This window comes from Betta splendens, chromosome 1 (genome assembly GCF_900634795.4).
Source record: "Betta splendens chromosome 1, fBetSpl5.4, whole genome shotgun sequence".
Classification (NCBI taxonomy): domain Eukaryota; kingdom Metazoa; phylum Chordata; class Actinopteri; order Anabantiformes; family Osphronemidae; genus Betta; species Betta splendens.
In genome coordinates, this window is record NC_040881.3 from 708,005 (window position 1) to 724,685 (window position 16,681).

Genomic DNA, 16,681 nt, shown 5'->3' on the forward strand with positions numbered 1-16,681 from the left:
TGGCAACGAGATCACATGATCAGAACTTCAAAAGAAACTTTATTAAATCCCGCTGGAAAATAAGCAGAAAATAAAGTAACATGCTAGAAATTACACTAGTATAATAACATAATAATAGCAAATACAGTGGCAATACACTATTAGTAACTATCTGGCGTTTCCTCCGACACCTGCAGCAGTGAATGGACGCAGTTGTCCGCTCGTCCGCGGAGCTGGTGCTGATGGTTGAGTAGTGCAGCTTCGGGTCATCAGGTTCTGTCTCCAGCTCCACGCTGTCACCGCCAACCTCCTGGTAGATCACCTCCATTACACATGTGTTCTCTGCCTTCTCACAGCTAGGAAGACCAAGGCCACCAGAGCAGAACCAAGACTGACACCAAGTGTTACTTTCCACCAGTGTGAGCGTGGTTCTGGTTCTCCTACTGCAACTGTTCCTCTCTGGTCTGGCTGTACAGTCACTCCATCGCGTCCTGCTGCGATTGTGTTTTCAGACTGAAGAACCCGTCCTGGTTCTGTGGTCACTTTCAGATAAACATTTCCATTCCCTCATCGGACCGGGTAACATGGCCTAGAACCAGTGACCCGTTAGGTCGTGACTCAAAGCGTTCAACACTTTTCTTCTCATGTCCATTTTTTCTACAGACAAGAGTCACACGCTGACCACAGATAAAACGAGTCCATGTTACATCTGCTCTGGTATTAGACAGGACAGAACCGCTGTCCCGTTCTCCTGACCCGTAACTGCTGGTGGACCCAGTACAGAACAACCACCTGCTGAAGACACAACAAACATTTCTAAGATTATTTATAAGAACTCTTTCAGAACCTCTTTGATCTTCTCCTGGGTACTGATCCAACCCATGTAGGACTTGGAGGTGGAGGAACCAGCAGATCCAGAGCAGCATGATTGCACAGATGCATGTGGGAATTGTCCTGTCAGCTCTCGTGTCTTCTCTGAAACGGCTCATGCGAGTCATTTTTATTTCACTCAGTGCCACATCAACAATAGGTTCTTCCTGTTAAAGGAAACACAGCAATCTGCTTCTACTAGTCCAGCTTCTACTTCAAAACCAGGAGCTGACGATCAGAGCTGCTCAGGTCTCTTGCTCGCTTTGGCAGATGCAGGAATACAACCAACAACCCTGTGGTTGGAGGCCAAACACTCAAATATTTACAGCTGCGAATTCTGACATTTTAAGACGGAGCTACAGCTCAGTCGTTCCAGGTCAACTGGGACGAGGTCCAACGTCTCTGGGATGTCTGAGGGTTGAGTCATTTCTCAGCAGAAACCGTATTTCAACGGCTTCTTCATTTTAAAGCATGTTTTTCAGAAGGAGGAAGTTGATTCACTAATTCAGTGTAGCTGCTGTTGATGAAGAACTGAAACCAGGGAATCACTAATCTGATCTGCAGTGGAGCGGTTTCTCCTTAGACTCGTCGTTGCAGCCACATTCACCTCCTCAATCATCTCCATGTCTTTCTTATCCTCCTGTCCTTTTTTAGATCTCCGTCCACACTGTTTCTGTTCCTACACATAATCTAAAAAGGTATTTGTTGAAATCCAGCTCAGGTGTTGATCTGGACAGACAGGAAAACACTTCTCTGCTCCACCACTGTCGTCGAAGCTGTTGGTGGAGCAGAGCGGGCTCCATGGACCCGGTCCAAGTCCAGTTCCCAGGTTGCAGGTGTTTTGCTGCCACCGCCCCCAGCAGGCAGTGAATAAATGAACCAGGTGCCTTGACTGAGCGCCTCTGTGACCACTGAACACATGGAGACGTTTGTCAGGACAGGTGACGATGTCTTTAATAAGGATTTAAACATGCATCTGTGAAGCACACTCCAGTTGACTGCAGCACAGTCTCACTTTGTGTGAGGCTCTTTCGTCCCACTCCTCTGGTTGAATGCTGACAAATCCCCAAACGACGCCGTGGCTGAGCCTCGTCTCGCTGGTTTGGCCTGAGGACGAAGAAACAGTGAAACCACATCAGAGCAGCTTGTGGTGGAACCGGACGCATTCCTGAAGCTGAACTCTGGCTGCTACCTGGGACTGGTGAGGCTTCCAGCCAATCATGTGGAGGATCTGGAAGGTGGCAGGCACGGAACCGTCCTCGCTCCCGTACATCTCTGAAGCAGAAGCGTCTGTTAGTCAGCGGTTTAACGGTTCGAAGGTGCTAATCACTGTGTCTGACCTTTGTAAATAGCTGCCGCCGCCAACATGGAGTCTCTGTGCAGCAGCAACCTTCTGTTCCACGCACAGTTACTCTCCCCCATTCCTGACAAGACAAGAGTCGGAGCATCGGCTCACAGAGTCACAGTCAACGCAGCAGCGGTTTGGAATTTGTACCTTGTAAATCAGTCATGAGCTCAGTGATGCCTGGATAATGAACCTGAACATCGTCAACGTCCTGACAAGCAGAGAGAAGAAGCTGCTTCAGAACCCCTTTAGTCAGTTTGAGCTAAACTAGAGACGGATCTACTACAGCTGCTCACCACAGTGAGCATGTTGAATCCAGCCTGGCCCAGCAGGTTGCCCAGGTCGGTGACGGCTGTGTAGGGGGACACGCGGGGGGAGAATCCTCCCTCCCTCTCTGTCTCTGCGAGCTGGAGGGAACAGCGCAGCTCGTACAAAGTGTCCCCACCCACCATCGCTCCGATGAAAACCCCATCTGGCTTCAGCACCTGGTGGATCTGATCAGAGGACACAGAGCAATGAAACAGATCAGAGAACACAGAAGGAGACATAGGAGACGGTGGACATGGAGGAGACAGTGGAGGAGACATATGAGAGGTAGAGTTGTAGGAGACGGTGCAGATGGAGGAGATGGTGGAGACGGAGGAGACGGTAGAGGAGACATAGGAGACGGTGCAGATGGAGGAGATGGTGGAGACGGAGGCAAAAGAGGAGGTGGAGACGGAGGAGCTGGAGGAGGAGACATAGGAGACGGTGCAGATGGAGGAGATGGTGGAGACGGAGGAGACGGTAGAGGAGACATAGGAGACGATGGAGGAGACAGAGGAGACAGTGCAGATGTGGAAGTAATATCAGATTAACTGTATTGAGACATAGGAGACAGTAGAGAAGACGGTGGAGGAGACGATGGAGGAGACGGTGGAGGAGACGATGGCGGAGACATAGGAGACAGTAGAGAAGACGGTGGAGGAGATGGTGGAGGAGACGGTGGAGGGGACATATGAGCCGGTGCAGGAGACAGAGGAGACGGTGCAGGTGCAGATGCAGGAGACAGAGGAGACGATGGAGGAGACAGAGGAGACGGTGGAGGAGACAGAGGAGACATAGGAGACGGTGCAGATGGAGGAGATGGTGGAGACGGAGGCAAAAGAGGAGGTGGAGACGGAGGAGCTGGAGGAGGAGACATAGGAGACGGTGCAGATGGAGGAGATGGTGGAGACGGAGGCAAAAGAGGAGGTGGAGACGGAGGAGCTGGAGGAGGAGACATAGGAGACGGTGCAGATGGAGGAGATGGTGGAGACGGAGGCAAAAGAGGAGGTGGAGACGGAGGAGCTGGAGGAGGAGACATAGGAGACGGTGCAGATGGAGGAGATGGTGGAGACGGAGGAGACGGTAGAGGAGACATAGGAGACGATGGAGGAGACAGAGGCGACGGTGCAGATGGAGGAGATGGTGGAGACGGAGGAGACGGTGGAGACGGAGGAGACGATAGAGGAGACATAGGAGACGATGGAGGAGACAGAGGAGACGGTGCAGATGTGGAAGTAATATCAGATTAACTCTGTATTGAGACATAGGAGACAGTAGAGATCCAGAGACGAGACGATGGTGGAGACACAGGAGACGATGGAGGAGACGGTGGAGGGGACTGAGGAGACGATGGAGGAGGCATAGGAGTCGGTGCAGGAGACATAGGAGACGGTGCAGATGGAGGAGACATATGAGTCAGTGCAGGAGACAGAGGAGACGGTGGAGGAGACAGAGGAGACGATGGAGGAGACAGAGGAGACGATGGAGATGGAGAAGACAGTGGGGAGCCATTGGAGGACACATAGCAGATGGAGGAGACAGTGGATGAGACATAGGAGAGGTAGAGTTGTAGGAGACGGTGCAGATGGAGGAGATGGTGGAGGAGGCAAAAGAGGAGGTGGAGACGGAGGAGCTGGAGGAGGAGACATAGGAGACGGTGCAGATGGAGGAGATGGTGGAGACGGAGGAGACGGTAGAGGAGACATAGGAGACGATGGAGGAGACAGAGGAGACAGTGCAGATGTGGAAGTAATATCAGATTAACTGTATTGAGACATAGGAGACAGTAGAGAAGACGGTGGAGGAGACGATGGAGGAGACGGTGGAGGAGACGATGGCGGAGACATAGGAGACAGTAGAGAAGACGGTGGAGGATATGGTGGAGGAGACGGTGGAGGGGACATATGAGTCGGTGCAGGAGACAGAGGAGACGGTGCAGGTGCAGATGCAGGAGACAGAGGAGACGATGGAGGAGACAGAGGAGACGGTGGAGGAGATAGAGGAGACATATGAGTCGGTGCAGGAGACAGAGGAGACGATGGAGGAGACATAGGAGACGATGGAGGAGACAGAGGAGACGGTGCAGATGCAGGAGACAGAGGAGACGATGGAGGAGACAGAGGAGACGATGGAGGAGACAGAGGAGACGGTGGAGGAGACATAGGAGACGGTGGAGGCGACATAGGAGACGGTGCAGATGCAGGAGACAGAGGAGACGATGGAGGAGACATAGGAGACGGTGCAGATGCAGGACACAGAGGAGACGGTGGAGGAGACAGAGGAGACGATGGAGGAGACAGAGGAGACGGTGGAGGAGACAGAGGAGACGATGGAGGAGACAGAGGAGACGGTGGAGGAGACAGAGGAGACATATGAGTCGGTGCAGGAGACAGAGAAGACGGTGGAGGAGATGGTGGAGGAGACGATGGTGGAGACGGTGGAGGAGACAGAGGAGACGGTGCAGATGCAGGACACAGAGGAGACGGTGGAGGAGACAGAGGAGACGATGGAGGAGACAGAGGAGACGATGGAGATGGAGAAGACAGTGGGGAGCCATTGGAGGACACATAGCAGATGGAGGAGACAGTGGATGAGACATAGGAGAGGTAGAGTTGTAGGAGACGGTGCAGATGGAGGAGATGGTGGAGGAGGCAAAAGAGGAGGTGGAGACGGAGGAGCTGGAGGAGGAGACATAGGAGACGGTGGAGGAGACGATGGTGGAGACGGTGGAGGGGACAGAGAAGACGGTGGAGGAGATGGTGGAGGAGACGATGGTGGAGACGGTGGAGGAGACATAGGAGACGGTGCAGATGCAGGACACAGAGGAGACGGTGGAGGAGACAGAGGAGACAGAGGAGACGGTGCAGATGTGGTAGTAATAACAGATGTCTATCAGGAATGTGTATCGGATGAACATCAGACTAACTGTTTTGACTCAGTACTACTCGGGTCCAACCAACGCTGGACGCGGGCCGACCCAGGCTCACCTGTCTGAGAGCGGCCGGCAGGTCGTTGACCCAGTGGAGGCTGCACACACACACACACACACACACACACACACGCTCAGGTTACTCCACGCGTCGGCACGGTCTCAGCTCAGACGGACACAGCATTCACCTCAGGCTGCTCAGCACCAGGTCAAAGGTACTGTCCTTGAATGGCAGAAACTCCTCGTCAGCCAGGACACACCGGGTCTGGACCTCAGTCTGGCGTCTCTGTTTCTGAACAGCACAGCTTTAGGGACTTTCGCATCACGTCCGAACCTGTGAGCCGGACCGGAACCATCGGAGCTGCTCACCAAAGTCTCCTCTGACGCGTCAGTGAGGACCAGGCGCTGCACAACGTCCTGGAACAGCAGAGACACCTTAGCGGAGCAGCTCAGACGCTGCAGGGCGCCGATCCAGAACCACAGAACCCACCTTGCTCAGATGTTCTGCAATGTGGCTTCTTCCAGCGCCGATGTCCAGCGCCAGAGGAAACGTCCTGAGGAGACAAGACGGAGGTGAATTGGACCCACTGAGTTGATGACTGTCTGCTACAGAACGCTGTTGGACCTGGCTCCTCCCACCTGGCGACGTCATAAACCCGATCGGCCACTCGACCTCCGACCTGCGAATCAACACAGACCAGACTGGTTAAAGCACCGTTGGCTTCAGACGGGAGCTAAATGATGGTATTTAAAGGACCGAGCAGCTCGTTACTCAAAGATCCGGTTTGCTGGATAATCACATCTACTTCATCGTGACTCACTAATTCACCAGTATTAGAACTGTGGCAGTAGTAGGGAGCTATTGTAATTATCTAGGACGGTAAAGGTCCAGTCTCGCCTCGTCCTTCAGGTAGTCGTACTGCTGTCGGTCCCGTTGACTCGCGGCCCAGTTCTTCTGCCTCCTCTTCATCGTCCTGTTGAACACGTTCATGGAGCCTCTCGCGAACCCGGACAGTCCCCTGACGGACCCAGAACCCGTCAGTCCTCTGACGGACCCGGAACCGAACCGTCCACACTGGACGTATGAGGCTCCAGCTCTCATCCGGCACCGGCTAACAGAGGAGACTGCACCAGGAGACCCGACTGGACCCAGCCCCTGCAGCACTGTGAGGACTTTACTACTCATGGTTCTGGTCTCAGGTTCGTGGCCGGTTAACGACAGAACTCGTTCGGCTTTGGATCAGGGAGCTGTTTCTGTACCGGCTTCCGGCCACTACACTTCAGCCTCAGGGAGGAGAAAGAACGCGAACCTGGAGATTATGGAACCGGATCATAGCCCGGAACCGGACGTTTTACTGACGGAATAATAACAACCCAGATGACCCTTCTTCTTCCTTTATTTTTTATGGCAGCGTGCGTCCTACAGCGCATTACCGCCACCTACTGTATCTACATTCAGTTACATGCATACGTTCCATTATTGGTTTTTCGGCCCTGTCTCCTCCAAACACCTAATAACAGCTCTATACCCTGCAGCACCTCATTATATTCAATTCAACTTTGTTTTATTTACTCTTAAGCACTCTATCACCCTTTTCCTTTGAGTCTGATACTTTGGGCAATAGACTATTACTGTTTGTTCAGCTCCACATTCACACTCTCCTGTCTCATGCTTTTTAACTATCTTCTTTGTGCTATTAAGACCTGTGTGCCCAAACCTCATTCTGCTCATCAGATTATCCCTCCTCCTCTTCCTACTACATCCTATTAGTGTTCCCACTCCCTCTATCACCTTCTTCCTGCCAATTCATTTTTGCCCTTTCTTGAGTTCTGAGTTGACTTACACTGAGTTTGAAAACCTGGGGTTTTCGGTTTCAGAACAGCTCAGAAGTGTTGGTTTAAGCAACTCTGAGTTGATTGAGTTAAGCGCGACTATAAAAAGCCCTGATCAATGGAGTGAAGATATTACGAGTCACCATGGCAACAGCACAACAAAAGAGGTCCGGAAATGGATATGACCTCAAGCATATAGCGATTACGAGCCTATATTCCGTAGAAAAAGCAACAGCGGCATAAGAGAAAGAATTAGCTTGGAAGAAAATAGCTGCCCGAGTCAATGCGCAAGTTTACATTTCAATCATACAGTGTCCGGTGAAACTAATAACTAAATAATGTTAGTATTGTTGTTATATTTCACTTATAAATTAAAGAATCGTCTCTAATTTTTCACTAATCTAAGGAGTTACTTCAGTATTTGCATAAAATACCGATGTTTGTATGGATTAAAAGTGCAGTGTTATGTCTACGCATTTTTAAAATTCCTGTTGTGGTTGATGTGGGATTTGTAAAGTAATGATAATTCAAATATCCAATACGTTTTATGGAGAGCAATTATTACATTAATCTAATTAGGTTTTTAAAAGTTACCCAAAGCTCATGTAATAATACAAGAATTTTTATGTAGGTGCAATCCTGCAGGCATAAAAAGAACGTGGCTAAAAATGAAATATAAAAACATAATTCAAACAGGCATAAGGCACCATCATGTCATGTGTGTAGACTACCTGACTTTACAACAATTGACATATTAAATAACTACATAGCATGCAGAGTATAGCAGTGCAGCAGCATTTTCAACATGGCTGTAATGTTTTCACACAGTTAAATCATTTGACTTCTACTCAGCCAATAGAAAGAAGGCAGAGGCTCGAACAACTGGTGGAGGACCTGCACCTCCACCTGTGGCACATGCAGAGGAGAAGGGCCTCAGCCTGAACACTGGAAAGCAGGGGCTGAAGGAATTCATCAGAACCAGTCACTCTCCAGGATACAAGTGCATGTGTAAAATGTAAGAGGCCTACCTATATATTTGATTTTTTACATAGGCTAATTTTTATATTCATTTCTTAGACTCTAGGTTGGGTTCTTTGTTGGTCTTAACAGATTCTGATGGCAATATGTGAATCCTCCTGTCACAACAGAAGCCCAGGATGTTGTAAGTATACTATTAAATAAAGCTTAAATTATGATAAGCAGTATTATAAAGTGTAATATTAATACAGTTTATACACATCACATGATTTCTGATGTTTGTGTTGCGTAGCCTAAAGGATGTAACTTGATCTCCAAGTATAGTGACTTTATTATCTCCCCTCTGCCTCAGAGTGTGGAAGAACAGCAGGAGGAGGGTTCGTCACATTCTGCTGCACAGATGCACACAGTCAGTGATGTTCAGTAAATGCCAGAGTTCAATTCTGTAAGAGTAATGAGGAACATGTCATGTCAAGATGTCATGTAACTAAATCTTCTGTAATTTTAAGTTACTGGTTATTGAGTTGTATAAACTAAATCTTGTCAAGAAAATAGAGAGAAATAACAAGAAAATAGTTATACTTGGACCGCCAGATTTAAAAGAAAGATGTAGAAATTGAAATTCTCAAACTAAAGCTGGAGGTGAGTGTATAGTTACAGGTGAATTGTATGAATTATTGGAAGAATCGTGAAGTCTAACAACTGCCTTTGTCTTTGTAGCAAATGAAGAAAACCACATAAATTATGATTTGCATTTATTCAGTTTCTTTTATTGGTGGTGGTGATGGCTGATTAAGACATTACAGCAAATCACATCTCTGACTGTCCATCCACTCTGCAGATTACTGTGATGGAAGGAGTCTCCTCAGGGTCTTGTATTTGTAGGGCAGGGTGTTGCTCCTCTCTAATAATTGCAATAATGTGGAGAACAACACATGCCACAATAATTTCACAGGCCTCTCAGGTGTTTCCCTGAGGTAATAGTAATAATAATAATAAGACCTCTCAGGTGTTTCCCTGAGGTGACGTAGGCACTGAAGGCGTGCTTTCAACAGGCCTATGGTCATTTCCACCCGGGCTCTTGTTCTGCAGGGCCACATTAAAGCGCTGCTGGGGTTCTGCTTCAGGTTCTGGGTGAGGGGTCAGTAGTGTGGGCTGCCATTAACCCCTATCTCCAGCAGAAAGCCGTCAATCTCTCCTAGAAGAAAGTTCTCATTACTTTATTGCTACATAGAAGTGCTCCTGTGAGTACGAGTGTATGCATTGAAATGAGTGTATAGGACATACATGTACTTACCACAGTGCAGCCTGCTACTTAGGGTTGAATCACGATATATTGATGAGTCATGACCAGAGCTGGGCCACTTGGCCTCCACGTTTGTAATAATATGTGCAGCATCACATATGATCTTGGTGATGTAAACAATGATACATCAGTTACAGTGACCATTAGAAAGAGTAGTCAGTGCACCTGCACATTTATCAGTTTATTTCAGATCACAGCAAGATGTTATTAACTGATCATCATTTTTCAGATTAGCCTCAATTAAACAAATTAAATACCACATACCTGCAATCCTGTGAAACTCCTCTTTAATGGCTTTAGGGAGTTTGTGTCGTGAAAGCGCTTGAGGTCGAACTTTTCTACAAACAGTGGCTTCACTAATGTGCTCAGCGTCTCCAATGTTATAAAGAAAACTACCGTTAGGAAAAAAACGTAACGCAACACAAAGAATGTGCTCGGATGTAAAAGCACGGCCACGATGGCTGATGTGTTTGACGTATGTGTGGATAAGATTATTAATATATGGAGAAGACGGTACCGCTCAAATAAATATGCACGGGAACATGACAGCAAATTAACTCATGGCGTTAAAATCCTCTCGCGGCGTAAATTCAATGCCGTGTGAATTAATACAGCGTCCTCATCTACAGGATCCTCTAGAAACGGACATTTTGGTCTCTGCGCGAAGGAAACAGGTGAAATCTATGAATGAACTGAAAGATTAAATGAGGTATTTAAACAGTGTTCACTTTAAAAAGGGGCGGAGACCGAAGGAAACTCTGGGTTTCCCGAATAAAACCTGCTCGCGACCAGGTTTGGTTCACAGAGTCAGTTGCCATAGTAACTGACTCTGAAACCGAAAACTCTGAGTTTTCCTCATTTCGGGGTTAAAAACTCAGAGTTTCCACAAAACCTCCTTCTTGAAACGGGCCCTGGACGCATCTGTGTACATTTTTACATACCCTCACCTTCACTGTTCGCGTTTTGCCTCATTTGTCCGTCTTCGCTTTCCGGAGCAAAAAAGGGGTGGGAAGAAGTTAAGATACAGAACTGTTGCATTCTGGGAAAACACGTGTCGCAGTAAGCCATTTCAGTGAGGTAAATATTATCGTTATAATAAATCTAAAATTTTTGTAGGGCTTCATGTTTGCAGATACGTCGTTGTTATGTTGGTTCCCGCCTCAGTTGGTAAAGTTTGGTCTTAACATGTAAACGTGGGATTAATAAGAAGAAAAAGCACAACTTGAAGCTAAACTCACATCTTTGCTTTCAAAATTTAAAATAAAATGCTGCATGACAATGAAGCACATTTTATAATCCTGTTATTTCACAGGTGGCGCTGATAATTTCCAACATGTCATCCAAGAAGAACCAAGACGGCGATGAGCGCTTCCTCCGGGTCCAGAAGGACCCACGCTTCTGGGAAATGCCCGAGAGAGAGCGAAAAATCAAGATTGACAAACGATTTAAGTCCATGTTCCACGACAAGCGCTTCAAGGTGACGTACACGGTAGATAAACGAGGCCGCCCCATAAACCACACCTCCACAGAGGACCTGAAGCGTTTCTACAAGCTCTCAGACTCCGAGGAGGAGCACGCGACGGAGGAGAAGGCAGAGAGAAAGAAGAAGAAGAAACAAGCTAAGCAGAAGCTGGAAAAAGCTGAGACAGAAGGAAAGACCGGAAAAAGTCCGAGTGGAGGTGGGAAAGCTGCAGGAGACACCGAACGAGGCGTCAGAGTCGTAGGAGAAGATGGTGAGAAGACGGTTTTACTGCACATAGAGCTTTGGTCACTTTGGTCACTAATTTGAAAAATTAGCTTCTTCCTGAAATAAAGGATTTGCTTGTTTTCTGAAGGACACATTGTCATAAGTTATAACGAGCTGCATAAACCTAGTGTTGCTTTTATGTTGTTTCTTCAGATGAGGAGGAAGTCGACCTGAGAGACAGAAGCACAGACAACAGCGAAGAGGAAGTTGCTGCTGCTGATGAAGGCGAGGTTTCAAGCGGGTCGGATGAGGACGCTTTGGATTCGGACGAGGACAGCGACAGCGGGCCAGATCTGGCAAGAGGGAAAGGAAACGTTGAGACCAGCTCGGATGAAGATGATGAAGATGACGTGGAAGCGTTCCTACGGCAAGAAGAAGAGCAGATTGAACACGACTGGGGAGAGCTGAGCAAAGATGCACGGCGAAGTGATGAGGTGAGACGAGTGTTCACATCTTGTCTCAATGCGCCAGCGCCAGCAGGCCAGAAGTGAATGCACGTGGTTTCACAGAGGATCAGGGTCGTCTGTAACAATTAGCTGAATGAAACCGTGCTCGTGCGTGTGTTCAGGTTTCTGCCCGTCTCGCAGTCTGCAACATGGACTGGCAGCGCATTAAAGCCGTGGACCTGCTGGCTCTGTTCCGCTCGTTCACGCCTAACGGAGGAGCCGTGCTGTCTGTGAAGGTAAACGTGCTCTGAATGAAAGGCGACGCTCAGCACGAGCACTGTCACATGGAGATGAACAGCAGTGCATGATGGGTGGTGTTGTCCAGATTTACCCGTCAGACTTTGGGAAGGAGCGTCTGAAGTTGGAGGAGACGCAGGGGCCGCTGGAGCTGAAGGCACTGCCCGATGATTCAGAGGACGACACGGAGGAGGAGCGGTAACGCTCGCTGGGTTCCTCATTCCTCCCGCCAAGCAGCTGTTTTTGTGGAGGTGAACTCATTTTCCTTTGACCGCTTGTGTTGTTGTACGTCTCCTTAGGCTTCACAGGGAGAAGCTGCGCGACCACCAGTTCAAGCGCCTGAAGTATTACTACGCCGTGGTGGAGTGCGACTCGGCCGACACTGCAGCTAAGATCTACGAGGACTGCGACGGCTACGAGTATGAGACCAGCTGCTCTATGCTGGACCTCAGGTATGAACCCGAACCAGACGTCCTGCAACTGCCGTCGTTAAACTGGAACCTGCACGTAATCAAAGCTGAGCTTAAAATATACTGGTGCCACGATTAAGGTGAAACAGAAGCTGTAGATCAGTGTGTAATGATGTGATACAGAGTCAAATGTTTGTTTTCTGACTTCGGGACAAACACATACACAGGTGCTGATAATATAAGTAGAATATCATCAAATTTGATCTGTTTCACTAATTCCGTTCAAACAGTGGAACTTGTATACTATATTCATTCATTACACACAGACTATTATAACTGACAACTAATAAAGACCCTAAATTCAGTAGCTCAGAAAATTAAAATATCACTCAATAACAATACAAAAAAAGATTTTTAGAAACCTTGTAATAACATGAAAACTATGAGCATCACTCTGTACTTAGCTGGTACTGTATGGAGTCCATCGGTCTGTGGCACTGCTCAGGTGTTGAGAGCCCAGGTTGTTCTGATAGAATAGAAACCTTTTTTGCCCCGTGATGGGGAAATTACCATGTTGCAACAGCACGAAAGACAAATAATACAGAAGATAATACATACACAATTATTAAGAGAGGCAAAAAACAGAGTGAGAATTCCACAGGTTATCAAGGTTACGTACACGTGACAATCAGATAAAGTGTCTGTGGTATTACATTGACTGGTGTCATTTGCCTGGTTGTGTGTGTGTGTGTGCGCGCGCGGTGGAAATGTGCAAGTTATTATTGTTCACTATCGGTACAAGACTTGTATCCATTACTGTGCAATAACCCTCCCAATGACCTCATACTACGTTGTACTGTGCCAACACAAACTGTTCTGTAGCTGTATTCTCTCTAATCTGTACTTGCTGTTGTGAGGTAATTTCCCCACTGTGGGACTATTAAAGGTTTTTCTTATTATCACTTATCTCTTAAATAATCACTAATAAGTTGTTTCTATTCGCTGATAGGGACCTTCAGTTTAGCATATCGCCAGGTGACAATTAAAAGAAATAAACATTTGAAATATATCAGTCTGTGTGTAATGAATAAATGAACATAGTTTCACCTTTTGAATGGAATTGGTGAAATAAATCCACTTTTTGATGATATTCTAATTGTATGACCAGCACCTGTACATGTCTGTACGTATTCTCTGATCATCTCTGTTCTGTTCCTTTAACATGTTGCTGTCGGATCTTTTTTTATGCAGGTTTATTCCAGATGATGTGATGTTTGATGAGGAGCCCAAAGATGCGGCGTCAGACGTGAACCTGTCGTCCTACACACCCAACCTGTTCACCTCCTCAGCCAGCGCCTCCTCCAAGGTAACAAAGCATGAGGTGTTTACATGAAGCAGGAGGCTGACTGCAGTGGGGAAGAAGCTGTTTTGTGCTGCAAGGTCCTAATGGACCGGAGCCTCTAGACAGAGGGGAGGGGCTGGAAGTGTTCATGTCCTGGATGAGAGGGGTCGGCTACAATCCTGGCGTAGATGACACGCTGCAGCTTGGCCTAGAGCGCACCGAAGCACAGAGGCAGCCCTCCGGGGCACCATCTTGACTGAAGGCGCCACATCAGCTTCTTCAGTGAGGCTCCAGTTGTTTTCTGCAGGACACCAGAATGTTGTAAACGGGTCAGGTTGGAGAACCATTGTTCTGCTGCGTGAACATGACCTGGTTCCTGAGACAGCTGATGCTGTCACACTCACCGTGTCTGTCTACGTATGACGTACGTTCATAGGCGTTTGCAGTCAGCTGCTTATCAAAAGGTGTAGTCTAGTGCTAGTAGGCCTGACTGACTCCGATGCTTCCTTCATTTCTAAGTGAGAGTAAAGGGCAGCAGGACTTTGGGACTAATGTGTCTGCTTTGCGTTGAACTGAAGGCAAAGCTGACGTGGGACGAAACGGACCACGAGCGCGTGACCGCCCTGAACAGGAAGTTTAACAAGGACGAGCTGCTGGAGATGGACTTCAACGCCTACCTGGCCTCGTCCAGCGAGGAGGAGGAGGAGGACGCAACAGAAGGTAGGAAAGATGTGACCATGATGTAGAAATGACTGTTTATAGTCATACTGTTTATGTCATTGAGAGACATGTGATGTGTCGTAGATAAAGCGACAGGAGGCGCTGTGGAGCAAGAGGTGAAGAAGAGAAGCGAAGAGCAGATCAGTAAATACAGGGAGCTGCTGAAGGGAATCCAGGACAAAGATAAGAGGCTGCAGGAGGACAAAGACATGGAGGTCACCTGGGTGCCAGGTAGGACCCCACCAAGCATCAGTACACCCATGCAGCCGTGTCCTGTGCTGTGACGTTTACTTGGTGTCTGCAGGACTGAAGGAGGCAACGGAGCAGCTGGTGAGGAAGAAGCTGGAGGGGAAGGACAAGCTGACGCCATGGGAGGGCTACCTGCAGAAGAAGAAGGAGAAGAAGAAGCTGAAGAAAAACCAGAGGAAACTGGTGAGAGGAAGCAGATGGACTCAAACGGGCTCCGTGTCCACGATCAGCCTTCATCTGTCTGTCCTTTGAGCAGAGACCTGGAGAAGACGAGCTGAGTGATGACGAGTTTCCTCCTGACGTAGACCTCAGTGACCCTTTCTTCTCAGAGGAGCTCGGTGCAGGTGATCAGTCGCTGTGTCTTTGTGCTGCTGCTGCTAAACTGAAACATGTTGATGCAATAACATGGCAGTAAATGAAACGCTCGTGTTCACAGTTCAGTGACAGAGGTGATTGTTTTCAGACCTGAAGAAGAAACGGAAGAAGACGATGACTGGGGAAGAGGAGCGGACGGCTGAGGAGGAAGAGGAGCTGCAGAGACAAAAGGTCAGAGGTCAATGTGAGCTGACGTTATCAGTGATCAGCGTTTAGCATGATTCTGTCTATGTGACCCAACCAACCACAGGCTGAGATGGTTCTGCTGATGGACGACGATGCGGACGAGGCCAAACACAAACACTTCAACTACGACAAGATTGTGGAGCAGCACAACCTGAGCAAGAGGAAGAAGAAGCAGCTGCTGAAGAAGAGCGAGGAGCTGCTGGACGACGACTTCCAGGTGAGCCACGTGTTACTGTGGAGGAGCGTGAAACCACAGAAGCTTATCTTCAGGTCTAATGTCCCGGTGGATGAATGCTACGTGTCCGTCTGTGTCCAGGTGGACGTGAAGGATCCTCGTTTCCAGGCCATGTTCACCTCCCATCTCTACAACCTGGACCCGTCCCACCCCAGCTACAAGAAGACCAGGGCCACAGAGAGCATCTTGGCAGAGAAGCAGCGCCGGCGGGAGGCGGAGCAGCAGGTGGCGCCCGGGGGCAGTAAACAGGAAGCAGCTGGGAGGAAGCGGGAGAACGACGGCGACCCGGACACTAAGAAGCCGATGGAGCCCAGTTTGTCTCTGCTCATTAAGTCCATTAAGAGCAAAACGGGTCAGTTTCAGGCTCGGAAGAAGCAGAAGCTGAATCAGCTCTGACTGGAAGCTCTGGTTGGAGTTTTGGTTTCCTTTTTTTTTTTTTAATCAAAGGACTGTTGTAACCGGGATGCTGGAACCCATTCATTATCCAAGCTGTGTAACAGTACACCCTCTTTAGACCCGGCTCCACAGGTTCACCTCTGGAGGAGAGAACAGACAGGAAAGCAACGTTAATTTACAGGGAGTCGCAAAATAAAGGAATTGTCAATTAAATTGAGATCCATATAATTAAATAGACTGGAAACCAAACATACACACATCAGATAGAAAAGCAAAGACGCTGAAGGCGTGGATGTGGAGATGCAGTGGCTCCGTACACGGAGCAGTTCCCAGTGTTAATGAATAGAGTCGCAGGCAGAGGGACGGAGCATCATCCTGAGCTGGGCTGAGGCTGAAACCAGCAGCTTATGCAAAAGCGGATGCTGATTTCAATAAAGGTCAGTAGAATGCGGAGTTTCCAGAGGACACACTTTTTTGTCTGAGGGGAGGTTCAGTGGCAGGACGCGAAGCAGGAGTCAGGACCGACTCCATCATCACCTGTACGATTAGAATCACTTTACTGTTATTACCATGAAGTGCAGTTCAGCTTCTTAGCAGAGCATTGTAAGTAAAGCTTATTATGGGACTACAGAGTGCTACGTACACAACACCTTGTCCTGTCAGTTACAAAGGTGCACGTCAGTCATTCAGACTGTACTTATCAGTGGAGATGGAGTGTCACGGCCCAACACAGGTGCTTCATCGAGGCCCAGTTCTCATCAGTGCGCTGCGGGAGAGGTGCATGCTGGGTAG

General features: G+C 48.4%; 2 protein-coding genes and 1 long non-coding RNA gene across 5 annotated transcripts; 1 reads left to right on the forward strand and 2 right to left on the reverse strand.

Moving 5' to 3' along the window:
• Positions 1-21: 21 nt before the first annotated feature.
• Positions 22-7,515, reverse strand: ndufaf5 (NADH:ubiquinone oxidoreductase complex assembly factor 5). The gene is made up of 12 exons (XM_029154376.3): positions 6,328-7,515; positions 6,069-6,109; positions 5,920-5,983; positions 5,799-5,846; positions 5,618-5,721; positions 5,488-5,527; positions 2,491-2,688; positions 2,345-2,405; positions 2,190-2,273; positions 2,042-2,124; positions 1,865-1,956; positions 22-1,760 (listed from the first exon to the last, which is right to left on the reverse strand). Exons 1-12 carry the CDS (start codon positions 6,613-6,615, stop codon positions 1,529-1,531), a joined length of 1,335 nt encoding a protein of 444 aa, XP_029010209.1. The 5' UTR covers positions 6,616-7,515; the 3' UTR covers positions 22-1,528.
• Positions 7,516-8,982: 1,467 nt separating this feature from the next.
• On the reverse strand, positions 8,983-10,859 carry LOC129603455 (uncharacterized). 3 transcript variants are annotated; one of them, XR_008693335.1, is made up of 3 exons: positions 10,494-10,859; positions 9,811-9,918; positions 8,983-9,649 (listed from the first exon to the last, which is right to left on the reverse strand). It is a non-coding gene; the product is annotated as an uncharacterized LOC129603455 (long non-coding RNA). The 3 variants fall into 3 exon arrangements; XR_008693331.1 differs by having other exon boundaries at positions 8,983-9,438; positions 9,538-9,649; positions 9,811-10,859; XR_008693322.1 differs by having other exon boundaries at positions 9,811-10,859.
• Positions 10,859-16,342, forward strand: esf1 (ESF1, nucleolar pre-rRNA processing protein, homolog (S. cerevisiae)). Its single transcript, XM_029153990.3, has 13 exons — positions 10,859-11,279; positions 11,447-11,727; positions 11,862-11,975; positions 12,065-12,174; positions 12,276-12,428; positions 13,638-13,752; positions 14,307-14,448; positions 14,533-14,679; positions 14,753-14,880; positions 14,954-15,041; positions 15,161-15,243; positions 15,323-15,475; positions 15,575-16,342. Exons 1-13 carry the CDS (start codon positions 10,880-10,882, stop codon positions 15,887-15,889), a joined length of 2,229 nt encoding a protein of 742 aa, XP_029009823.1. The 5' UTR covers positions 10,859-10,879; the 3' UTR covers positions 15,890-16,342.
• Positions 16,343-16,681: the final 339 nt, after the last annotated feature.

Bases quoted from the DNA above. Each gene is read 5' to 3' on its own strand.
- esf1 (XM_029153990.3), top strand. From the start codon at position 10,880: ATGTCATCCAAGAAGAACCAAGACGGCGATGAGCGCTTCCTCCGGGTC. The intron at 11,280-11,446 runs GTGAGAAGACGG...TTGTTTCTTCAG, and splicing joins CAGAGTCGTAGGAGAAGATG to ATGAGGAGGAAGTCGACCTG. The intron at 15,042-15,160 runs GTGATCAGTCGC...GATTGTTTTCAG, and splicing joins CTCAGAGGAGCTCGGTGCAG to ACCTGAAGAAGAAACGGAAG.
- ndufaf5 (XM_029154376.3), bottom strand. From the start codon at position 6,615: ATGAGTAGTAAAGTCCTCACAGTGCTGCAGGGGCTGGGTCCAGTCGGG. The intron at 5,984-6,068 runs GTGGGAGGAGCC...TTGTCTCCTCAG, and splicing joins CGGGTTTATGACGTCGCCAG to GACGTTTCCTCTGGCGCTGG. The intron at 5,528-5,617 runs GTGAATGCTGTG...GTGTGTGTGCAG, and splicing joins CTGGTGCTGAGCAGCCTGAG to CCTCCACTGGGTCAACGACC.